At 37.9% G+C, this 12,752-nt stretch overlaps 1 protein-coding gene across 3 annotated transcripts in view; it reads right to left on the bottom strand.

The window, feature by feature from the left end:
• BCO2 (beta-carotene oxygenase 2) overlaps nucleotides 1-12,752 on the bottom strand; it is a 49,998-nt gene that overhangs the window by 16,918 nt on the left and 20,328 nt on the right. For all 3 annotated transcript variants that reach the window (XM_032167398.2, XM_058446772.1, XM_058446771.1), the window contains exons 5-7: nucleotides 12,017-12,145; nucleotides 11,082-11,242; nucleotides 9,668-9,835 (exon numbers count right to left, since the gene is read on the bottom strand). In XM_032167398.2, the coding sequence (XP_032023289.1) occupies nucleotides 9,668-9,835; nucleotides 11,082-11,242; nucleotides 12,017-12,145 (458 nt within the window). The remainder of the gene's footprint in view (nucleotides 1-9,667; nucleotides 9,836-11,081; nucleotides 11,243-12,016; nucleotides 12,146-12,752) is intronic.

The raw sequence follows: 12,752 nt of genomic DNA, 5'->3' as shown, positions 1-12,752 counted from the left end.
AAAAAGGCAAAAAAATAAAAAATAAAATAAATAAAAAAAATAAATACTAAAAAAAAAAAAAAAAAAGAAAAATGCTGTGGCCACTGTGGAAAAACAGTTTGGCAGTTCCTCAAAAAGTTAAACACAGAATTACATGATCTAGCAATTCCACTTCTAAAGATATACCTAAAAGAACTAAAAAAAGGAACTTGAATATTTGTATGCCAATGTTCATAGCAGCATTATTCGTAATACTCCAAAGACGGAAACAACCCAAGTATCCATCAACAGATGAATAAACAAATATAGTGTGTGTGTGCGTGTGTGTGTATACAATCGAATATTATTTAACCTTAAAAAGGAATGCAATTCTGATACATGCTACAACATAGATGAACTTTGAAAACATTACGCTAAGTGAAATAAGCCAGACACAAAAGGACAAGTATTGTATGATCCCAATTATATGAAGTACCTAAAATAGGCAAATCCATAGAAACAGAAAGTAGAATAGAGGTTACCAGGGACAGGAGGTGGGGGGAACAGGGAATTATTGTTTAATGGGTACAGAGTTTCTGTTTGAGATGATGAAAATGTTCTGGAAATGGATAGTGGTGATGTTGCACAACATTGTGAATTAATGCCAGTGAATTACACACCTAAAATGGTTAAAATGGTAAATTTAATGTTATATATATATATATACTTTTTACACCATAAAAAAAGAAATAATACAGAGATTTCCCATATATTCCTCATCCTCCTTTGCCAGTGGGAATGTCTTGCATAATTATAATACAATATCACAACTAGGAAATTTACATTGATACAATCCACCAACCTTATTCTCGTTTAACATGCACTCATTTGTGTGTGTGTGTGTGTGTGTGCATGTATTTAGTTCTATGCTATTTTGTCATGTGTAAATTCATATACCCACCACCCCACTCAAGATACGGAACAGATCCATCACCACAAGGATACTTCACGCTACTTTTTGATAAGGGTATAGCCATAGCAACTCGCTTATCCCTTAACTTTAAAGAGAAGGGCTTTTCAATAGTTTTGAGGGCTAGAGTAACAAAAGTTTGAATTTACAATTTTCCAAGAAGAGGAAGGCCTAGTAAACCTGTAGTCCTCTGGGTTGGGACCTCACAGGTCTGTACCCTATGAATAAGAATAAACAAGAAATAGTCCAGCTCTTGCATGGACTGAATCCTGCTTCAAATTATATAAGCAAGTGAAATTCTTCTCTAGAGGAAAATAACATCATCCTGTGTCTCAAAATATTTCCACAATTTTTAAAACACAATATTTTGCAAATGAAAGAAAATAACCAGCACATGAAAAGACAAGGCAACATGATTAAAAACCAAAATAAACAACAGATAACAGAAACAGAATCACGGAAGATCCAGATAATAGTTATCAGACTTTAACTATTCTAAATATGTTTAAGGAAATTATTTTAAACTGAGAATTGTGGTAGAGAACTATAAATTGGAAAAGAGAACCAAATCAATATTCTAGAACTGTAGATCTGCCTATAAGGAAATGTTCAAGTCTGGAAGGCTTTACTGTTGAATTATTCCAAAAATTTACGAAATAAGGTCAATCCTATACAATATCATCCAGAGAGAAGGAAAACAGAGAACAATTCCCAAATCATTGTATGAGACTAGAAAAACCACAAAACCAAAACCTAGTAAGAACATTATAGAAAAGAAAAAAATTAAAGGGCAATTTTATTCATGAACATAGATACAAAGAATTCTAAACAAAATAGTAACAAAGCAAATCCTGCAATATATTTAAAAGCAAATACAATGTGACCAATTGGGATTTACTTCAGGAATGGAAGGGTAGCTTAACATTCAAAAATCAATCAATGGCTGTTATGAACATTTTTTAAAGAATCAGTCAGTGTACTTCACCACGTTCATAGAATAAAGGATAAACGTTATATGATGATCTCAATAGTGCAGAAAGAAAAAAAACAGTTGATAAAGTCCAACATCTATTCATGACAAAAAATCTCAGTAAACTAGGAGTAAAAGGGAACTCTCCTAATCTAATAAAATGTATCTTTTTAAAAAGATGTCCACACAAAACCTAACAAATATTTATAAGAACTTTATTCATAATTGGCAAGAATTGGAACCAACCAAGATGTCCTTCAATAAATGAATGAATACACAACTGTGGTACATACTTCAGTGATAAAAAGAAATGAGTTCTCAAGCCACAAAAGACACAGAGGAACCTTAAATGCATATTGCTAAGTGAAAAAAGTCAGCTGAAAAGTCTACATACTGTATGATTCCAACTATGTGACATTCTGGAAAAGTCAAAACTAGAGAAATAGTGAAAAGATCAGTGGTTTCCAGGGGCTGAGAGGAGGAAAGGGGAAAGGAAGAATAGGTGGAGCACAGGGAGATTTTCAGGGCATTGAACTATTCTGTATGATATTGGTAGATACATGACATTGTGCATTTTTCAAAACCCATAGAACTGTACGACACAGACCTAACCATCATGTAAAGTATGGACTTTAGTTAGTAATAACGTAACACTCCTACATTGATTCATCAGTTGTAACAAATGTACCATTAGCAGGAGAGGGAAATATGGAAACTCTCCATACTTTCTGCTTGATTTTTCTTTAAAACTAAAATTGCTCTAAAAAAAGTCTGGTTTTTTTTTTGGAAGTCCTTTATTGTAAAGGTAATTCTCTCGTCTGATGACAAACAGCAGCCACAGTGATTATTCTGCATCTCCGCAATGGACAAATTCAATTTCTTCTTGAGACACAAGTTTACTTCTATATTTCTGAGGTAATGTTTTCATTACTTCTGCAGTGTCTGGTACATCGCAAATCTAGTAATTTACTTCCCTTAGAAGGCTGGGAAATTGCAGAATCTTGAGATGGTTGCCCTGATGATCTCAAAGCTTCTGGTACATTGGGTTTAGGATTGTCTCTTCTAGCAGGGAAGCTTATTAATGGAGCATGTGGCTTTACTACCTGAATGACCCTGCTAGCAGACGCATCTTGCTGCCCATCATGACCCCCGAGAAGGGACAGTTTCCATTATATTTTTTTAATCTACAGCACACAGCATGCTTAATGGTAAAATGCTGCCAGCTTTGCCTCTCAGATTGGGAACAAGTTAAGGATGCCATTATCATCACTTATATTCAACACTGTACTGAAGATCCAGTGAAATAAGACAAAAAAAAAAAGAAAGTCAATAAACAGCTTACATGTAGAGTTAGAAAAGGAACTGTCATTACTTGCATATGATATTATAGATGTAAAAAATCTAAAAGAATCTATAATTATTAGAATTTGTAAGTGTAATTACTATATTAGTGAATATAAAATCAACAAACAAAAATCAATTGCCAGCCAGGTGCGGTGACTCATTCCTGTAATCCCAGCACTTTGGGAGGCCAAGGTCGGTGGATCACTTGAGGTCAGGAGTTCACGACCAGCCTGGCCAACATGGTGAAACCCCATCTCTACCAAAAAAATATGAAAATTAGCCAGGAATGGTGGCACATGCCTGTAGTCCCAGCTACTCGGGAAACTGAGGTGGGAGGATTGCTTGAACCCAGGAGGCAGAGGTTGCAGTGAGCTGAGATCACACCACTGCACACCAGCCTTGGTGACAGAGTGAGACCGTCACCCTGTCTCAAAAAAAAAAATTGCTATATAGCAACACTAACATAAAATGAAAGCAAAAAATAAACAACATTTAAAATAATGTAAAAAAAAACCTAGGAATAAATCTAACAAAAGATGCAGAAAACCTGTAACCAAAAAACTATAAACATTGAAAGAAATTAAAGAAGTCTCAAATAAATGGAAAGATATATTGTGTTCACATACTGGAAGACTCAACATTGTGTAAAGAGGTTAGTCCTCTCTCAAATTGATATATTGGTTCAGTGCAAATACAATTAAAATGTGACCATATTTTTGTGTGGGGAACTAACAGCTGATTCTAAAACTTATACAAAAACGTGAAGGGCCAGGGATGGCCATGACACTCTTTTCGAAAGAAAAATATTAGGATAACTTGATACTAAACCTTAAGACTTTTTTAATGCAGTGCACAAGTAACCGTAAGTAGAAACAAAGGAACAGAATATAGAGTCCAGAAACAGAATAATGCATATGCAGATATTTGACTTCTCTAGAAGATAACATAGGATAGTATTTTCATTACCTTGCCATGAGAAGATGTCTAAAACAAGATGTACAATGTATAAGTCATAAAGGAAAAGACTGTATACTGGGCCATATTAAGTTAAGAATGTTTACTCATTAAAAGGCACTATTAAGATAATCTGATAAAGATAGCTAGAAAAATACCTATAGCAATTTTATATTTAATAATGAATTATTAAACATTTTCAACACTACCTATTCAACTTCTATTCACTATCTTGCACTTCTATTCAACTCGAAGACCTAGCTGGTACAGTAAGGCGAGAAAAAGAAATAAAGCCCTAAGTATTAGAAAGAAAGCTGTCATTATTTTCAGGTAACATGACTGTGCACACAGAAAATCCAAAATAATCTGTGAATCAACTATTTGAACTAATAAGTGAATTTAGCAAGATCTCTGGATATGAAGATAATATACAAAATCAATTGCATTTCATAAAGAGCAATAAACAGAAAATGAAAGCTTAAAAGATACCATTTACAATAATTTCAAAACACACAAAAGGAAATGTAGTATCTTTATACTGAAAACTATAACTTTACTGAGAGAAATTTTAAAAGACCCAAATAAATGGAGGGATATTCCACGTTCATGGATTGGAAGACTCAATATTGTAAAGATGTCAGTTATCTCCAAATTGATCTACAGTTGCAATATTGTATCAGGTTTTTTCCTTGCAAAAACTGACAAGTTGACATCAAATTTAAAAGCTTCTGCACAGCAAAGGAAACAATCAACAAAACGAAAAGGCGACCTATGGGCTGGGAAAAAAAATTGCAACCACACATCTAATAAGGAATTAATACTCAAAATTTGTATATTTCTAAATTTTTTTGTAGAGATGAGGTCTTGCCATCTTGCCCAGGCTGATCTTGAACTCCTGGGCTCGAGCAATCCTCCCACCTTGGCCTCCGAAAGTGCTGGGATTACAGATGTGAGCCACCACACCTGGCCTCAAAATTTATAAAGAACTCTTACAACTCAATAGCAGAGAAACAAATAACCCAATTAAAAAATGGGAAAAGCCGGCCGCCCACCCATCTGGGAAGTGAGGAGCGCCTCTGCCCGGCCGCCCACCGTGGGAACTGAGGAGCGCCTCTGCCCAGCTGCCACCCCTGCCGCCCCTGCCGCCCCAGGAGCGCCTCTGCCCAGCCGCCCACCATCTGGCAAGTGAGGAGCGCCTCTGCCTGGCCACTGCCCTGTCTGGGAAGTGAGGAGCGCCTCTGTCCAGCTGCGCCCGTCTGGGATGTGAGGAGTGCCTCTGCCTGGCCGCTGTGCAACCTTCCAAGTGTGAAGTGACAGCCTTGTGTGTGATCTTTGCTGTCTTCCCCAAGTTTGCATTTTCAACATTAAAGTTTACTTTTTAATTAAAAGTTAAAATTAATTAATTAATTAATTAAAAATTAAAAATAAAAAATGGGCAAGGGACCTGAACAGTCATTTCTCCAAAAATAGAGGCCAGGTGTGGTGGCTCACGCTTGTAATCCCAGCACTTTGCGAGGCTGAGGCAGGAGGATCACTTGAGCCCAGAAGTTTGAGAAAAGCCTTGGCAACATAACAAAGCCCCTGTCTCTACAAAAAAATTTTAAAAATATTAGCTGAGTGTGGTGCCATGCACCTGAAATCCCAGCTACTTGGGAGGCTGAGGCAGGAGGATCACGCATGCCCAGGAGTTTGACAGCAGCCTTGGCAACATAAGAAGACACTGTCTCTACAAAAAAAAGTTTTTAAAATAGCTGAGTGTGGTGCCACGCACCTGTAGTCCCAGCTACTTGGGAGGCTGAGGCAGGAGGATCACGCGTTCCCAGGAGTTTGAGGCTTCAGTGAGCTATGATCATGCCACTGCACCTAGCCTGGGAAACAGAGTGAGATCCTGTCCCTAAAAAATAAAATAAAATTTTAAAGTCCAATAGCCATATAAAAAGGTGCTCAACATCACTAACCATAAGGGAAATACAAATTAAAACCACTATATAAAACCTCACACTCATAAGGATGGCTATTATCAAAAAGACAAGAGATAACAAATGTTGGCAAGGGTGTAGAGGAAAGGGAACTCTAGTACATTGTTGGTGGGAATATAAATTGGTACAGCCATTACGAAAAACAGTATAGGAGTTCCTAAAGAAATCAAAAATACAGATGACCCTTGAACAACATGGAGCGGGGTAGAGGTGCCAACCTCCTACATAGTCGAAAATCCACACATAACTTTTGACTACTCAAAAATTTAACTACTAATAACCTATTGTTGACTGGAAGCCTTACCAATAACATACAGTTAATTAACACGTATTTTGTATCTCATATGTATTATATACTGTATTCTTACAATAAAGCAAACTAGAAAAAAGAAAATAAGAAAATGTTATTAAAGGCCCGGTGTGGTGGCTCAAGCCTGTAATCCCAGCACTCTGGGAGGCCAAGGTGGGCAGATCATCTGAGGTCAGGATTTCGAGACCAGCCTGGCCAATATGACAAAACCCCATCTCTACTAAAAATACAACGGACATGGTGGCAGATGCCTGTAATCCCAGCTACTCGGAAGGCTGAGGCTGAAGAATTGCTTGAACCCAGGAGGCGGAGGTTGCAGTGAGACGAGATCGCGCCATTGCGCTCCAGTCTGGACAATAAGAGCAAAACTCTGTCTCAAAAAAAATAAAATAAAATGCTATTAAAAGTCATAAGGAAGAGCAAATATATTTACTATTCATTAAGTGGTAGTAGATCATCATAAAGGTCTTCATTCTCATTGTCTTCACATTGAGTAGTCTGAGGAGGAGGAAGAAGCGGGGTTGGTCTTGCTATCTCAGGGGTGGAGAGGTAGAAGAAAATTTGCATATAAGGACCCATGCAGTTCGAATCCATGTTGTTCAGGGTCAACTGTACAACATATGACCCAGCAATCCCTCTCCTGGGTACATACTCAAATGAGATGAAATCACCACCTCATGAAAATAGCTGTATTCTTACGTTCATTGCAGCATTATTTATAATAGTCAAGAAACAGAAACAACCTAAATACCCATTGACAGATGAATGGATAAAGAAAATGTGATATATACACACAATGGAGTATTATTCAATCTTAGAAAAGGAGATCCTAACGTCTGCCACAACATGGATGGACCTGGAAGACATTATGCTAAGTGAAACAGCCAGACACAGAAAGAAAAATATTCTATGAGGCAGGGCGCTGTGGCTCATGCCTGTAATCCCAGCACTTTGGGAGGCCAACGCAGGCAGATCACCTGAAGTCAAGAGTTAGAGACCAGCCTGGCCAACATGGTGAAACCTAGTCTCTACTAAAAATACAAAAATTAGCCAGACATGTTGGTACATGCCTGTAGTCCCAGCTACTCAGGAGGCTGAGGTAGGAGAATTACTTGAACCCGGAAGCAGAGGTTGCAGTGAGCCGAGATCATGCCACTGCACTCCAGCCTGAGTGGCAGAGTGAGACTCTGTCTCAAAAAGAAAAGAAAAGAAAAAAAAATTGCATGATCTCATTTTTATGTGGAATTTTTTAAAGAAAATCTCAAATACACAGAGAAAGACAATGAAACAGTGGTTACCACCAGAGGGGAGGGAAAGGCAAAGACAAGATGTAGCTCAAAGGATACCAAACAGTAGATATGTAGTATGAACAAGTCTAGAGGTCTAACGTACAAATGTAAGAAATAAAGTTAATATGATTGTATTCTTTTTTTTATTTTTTTTTTGAGACGGAGTCTCGCTCTGTCGCCCAGGCTGGAGTGCAGTGGCGCAATCTCAGCTCACTGCAAGCTCCGCCTCCCGGGTTCACGCCATTCTCCTCCCTCAGCCTCTCCGAGTAGCTGGGACTACAGGCGCCCGCCACCACGCCCGGCTAATTTTTTTGTATTTTTAGTAGAGACGGGGTTTCACCGTGGTCTTGATCTCCTGAACTCGTGATCCGCCTGCCTCGGCCTCCCAAAGTGCTGGGATTACAAGCGTGAGCCACCGCGCCCGGCCAATAAGATTGTATTCTATCAGAGATTTTTGTTAAACAAGTAGATTTTAACTGCTCTTGTCACACAAAAAAAGTATGTGAGATGATAGATATGTTAATCTGCCTCACTATACTAACCATTTTAATATTTACATGTACCCCGTAACATCATGTTGTAAACCTCAAATATAAACAATTAATTTTATTTTTAAAACAAGAACAAAAACAAAACCTGATAAATGGATTCTAAAATGTATAGACATGCAAAAGGCCATGAAAAACACAGGCAATCTTAAAACAGAAAAGAGATAAACAACCACAGATGTCAAGACCTACCATAAAGCTATAAGTAAGCTTAGCAAGGCATAAGTAAACTTAATAAGTACTATTTTACAAACATTTAAAAAGAAAACTATAGCTAAAAAATAAAGCTACAGCTAGAAACAATGTATATTTCATAATTCAAGGAAAAACTTTACCTTGGATTCAGCATCAGGAAAAAGTGAATCTCTTCAACTAGGTGGACTGATTGACAGTCTACTTTGCTATCCCTTCTAGCAAACTTTGGTGCTTAAGTGTAATAAGGAAATAAGGAACTATCACCTATGCTTTTTTTTTTTTTTTTGGAGATGGAGTCTTACTGTGTTGCACAGGCTGGGGTGCAGTGGTGCGATCTTGGCTCACTGCAACCTCCACCTCCTGGTTCAAGCGATACTCCTGCCTGAGGCTCCCAAGTAGCTGGGATTACAGGCGCCCACCACCACCACACCTGGCTAATTTTTGCATTTTTAGTAGAGACGAGGTTTCACCATTTTGGTTGTCCAGGCTGGTCTTAAACTCCTGAGCTCAAGTGATCTGCCTGCCTCAGCCTCCCAAACTGCTGGGATTACAGGCGTGAGCCACCGTGCCCAGCCACATATGCTTCTAAACACATATCTTGGCTCTCTTTGCCATGTTTCTTACTTATTAGGTATTAAATAAGCTATTTCAAATTATTTTTAATATTAAATAAATGATGAAGCTATGTCTTCAATGCTTTAAAACTACTCTCTCTCATTATTTGCCACAAGGAGACAAGAGAAACATGTAATTCCTAGGTCAGGCATGGTGGCTTATGCCTGTAATCCCAAGACTTTGGGAGGCTGAAGCAGGCAGATCACTTGAGGTCAGGAGTTCGAGACAAGTCTGGCCAACATGGTGAAACCCATCTCTACAAAAAAATTAAAAACTAGCAGGGCATGGTGGTGCGTGCCTATAATCCCAGCTACCTGGGAGGCTGAGGCACAAGAATTTCTTGAACCTGGGAGGTAGAGGTTGCAGTGAGCCGAGATCGCACCATTGCACTCCAGCCTGGGTGACACAGCGAGACTCAGTCTCAAAAGAAAAAAGAGAGAAAGAGAGAGAGAGAGAAACATGTAATTCCAAAGCCAAAGCCAGATCTTGGAGTTCAAAATTATTTTGATGACTCTTGACAAATTCTAATGTTTACCTGATCAAGCCCTTCCCCAGCCTTCCTGAGATTCTGTAACTGGTAAACTTCTAGGTTTCTTCCATTATCTTGACAGCACAAATCAATTATAACACAGCCCTGGTCCTCAAAGGCATTGATTTGATGAAATGTAACAAAAGGTTTGCTGTAGTATCTCCCTGGAAGGAGCTGCAGGGGAAAACACAAACAATGAAAAAAACTTTTTTTAGTTTTCTTCTTTTTTCCCTTTCCTTTAGGAAACAGGTCCAAAAAGTTCAAAATAAGAAAATTAGGAGGATTTTCCCCTCTGAAGTGGCAGGTCCAGTATATATAAAAGTAGAATACAGAATGTAGAAGCAAATATGCTTTGATTTAAACATTGCTTTTTTAAGCAATGAACTGGGGCTATTTGATATAGATCAATCAATTGTTACAACGAACTTAAAATCCCTCATGAAATATAGCCCAATGTTTTGAGTGATATGTAAATCTTGGACTCTAACTGCGTGGTTAAATAGAAAATATTGCTACTCAGTATACTGATGATAAATTCAGAGACTAATTTTTTTTAAGGTGCAGTCATTACTAAATTTTTTTTTGTAATGAGATCCAGATAGAGTAAATTTAAGATACTATCTCTTTAGAGAGGTAAAAAGTAGGCAAATATAATAGCGTTATGAATCAGGAGTATAAAAAGATATTCAGTCAACATGCACGGACTTTAGTAGGATTGTCATATTCACATATTAAGAAGCCAGAGAATTGGGCAGGGCGCAGTGGCTCACACCTGTTAATCCCAGCACTTTGGGAGGCTGAGGTGGGTGGATCACGAGGTCAAGAAATCGAGACCATCCTGGCCAACATGGTGAGACCCTGTCTCTACTAAAAATACAAAAAAATTAGCTGGGTGTGGTGGCACACACCTGTAGTCCCAGCTACTCGGGAGGCTGAGGCAGGAGACTCACTTGAACCCAGGCGGTGGAGGTTGCAGTGAGCTGAGATCTCGCCACTGCACTCCAGCCTAGTGATAGAGCAAGACTCCGTCTAAAAAAAATCTCAAAAAAAAAGAAAAAGGAAGCCAGAGAATCAACTAATTAAAGTATTACTGCAAAAATTACAGAAGATTTCTGCACGAACAACACCCTCTTTAGCAACTATTATGATATGGAAAAAATCCACGCTAAGAGTTTCCTGGACGCCATTTTAATTGAATCAGATCATTAAAAAGATAAAATCATTTCCTATAATTCTCTAATATGCAAAATCCATCGTACTAATTAATAAGTAGCTACTCAACCTACAGAAGAAGGTAATATCCTGGATTAAAAGTGTCTTATGCAAATAATGCCCAGGGAAGGTTAAAAAAAATCAACTATATGGAAATTTGCCTTTGTTTCCAACAATTTTCATGATAAATATACTCAAAATACTCCACCTGTCCAGTGCATTTATCCACCACATGAAACCGCGTATTACACTGGGGTTCCCAGCTTATCCCATCTGAAAAGGCCTTTCCCCGAATTTTAGAAGTGGCAATTTTCCACAGGTTCATCTTTAGAGGTTGTTCAATGAAAATTATATAGTTCCTTGTCATTCCTAAAAGGTTCCAGCAACAATAAAAATGTTATTTGGCAAACTAGAGTTGTCTTAAATGTGCCAGTTATGGGGGCTTGTCTGAATGCCTACTGATGCTCTAAAAAAATGCCAGCCAGAAATACATGTTTACTGTCTCCCAGCTTTACTATACATATTTCCTGTTCCTTTATAAAAAAGGGAACTGCTTAGAATAGCTTGGGTTGCATGTTCTCAGCTTGCTTTTTATCTTTTTTTCCTTTTCTTTTCTTTTTAAATTGTTTGGTTTAGGAACAAAGTAAAAAAGTGTAGTATTAAAGTGTCTTTATGATCTTTACATGTATCCCTTAATCCTTTCCCTGCTTCTACTGGGGATAAGAATCTAGAAGCAGTTTGGCTATAATGATTTAAAATACAGAAAATAAATATTCTGAGTAAAAGCTGAATCAATCTATATAGAATATGAATTTCCCCAAAAAATATAGTCAAGACAACCTTTTCATGTATGATTACTATTTGTGGGCTTTAAGGTTGCCTAAAATTTTAAATTATATCAATTAATTTTTTAGTAATTGCTTATACTAAAGCAACTACAGTATATCTTTTCAAGCAGTCAGCTGGCTACGGTCAGGAGTATGTGACTAAACAGAATAACCTTACCAGGCATCAAAATGCAACCTTGGTCTCATTATCACCATAATGTGATAAACTATTAACATAACATTTGCCAAACTAGTCCTTCTGCTACAGCAACATCAAGGCAGGGCCCACTGAAATTTGCCTTATCTCTGGACTCACCAAAGCTATGGTAGTAAGAAGGTTTCCCCTTCTCTGTAGAAGCAATAGAACATATCACCTGGGCTCCATGGATTGTCTCCCCAAGGTCCACCTTCTCTGGAGGAACCCGAATAACCTTATAGGAGAAACCTGAAAAATGAAAAGTCCTATCTTACCTGTTTTACATATATTCTAGATTAAAAGACAACTCTTGCACTTGTGGACTTGCCAAAAGCAATTTAGAGATTTATGCAATATGCATGACACTCTTATTTCCTGAAGGGTTATTTCAAACAAAGATTTGGATCTTAAAAATGTTAGCTCTATGAAAATAATTAGCTAAGGTTTTGAAACAGCACATCCAAAGTGATCAACCAATGATTCATTGTACTATAATGCTAACTTCATCTCTAATTCATAGGAAACATTAAGATAACAGCCAGGCACTGTTCACAATAGCAAAGACTTGCAACCTACCCAAATGCCCATCAATGATAGACTGGACAAAGAAAATCTGCCACATATACACTGTGGAATACTATGCAGCCATAGAAAAGGATGAGTTCATGTCCTTTGCAGGGACATGGATGAAGCTGGAAACCATCATTCTCAGCAAACTAACACAAGGACAGAAAACCAAACACTGCATGTTCTCAGTCATAAGTGGGAGTTGAACAATGAGAACACATGGACACTGGGAGGAGAACGTCACACACCAGGGCCTTTCAGGAGGTGGGGAGCTAGGGGAGGGATAGCA

Source organism: Hylobates moloch, unplaced genomic scaffold, assembly GCF_009828535.3.
Source record: "Hylobates moloch isolate HMO894 unplaced genomic scaffold, HMol_V3 SCAFFOLD_11, whole genome shotgun sequence".
Taxonomy (NCBI): Eukaryota; Metazoa; Chordata; class Mammalia; order Primates; family Hylobatidae; genus Hylobates; species Hylobates moloch.
The sequence above is the reverse complement of the archived record's forward strand: the minus strand, read 5'-3'. Positions and strand labels throughout refer to the sequence as shown.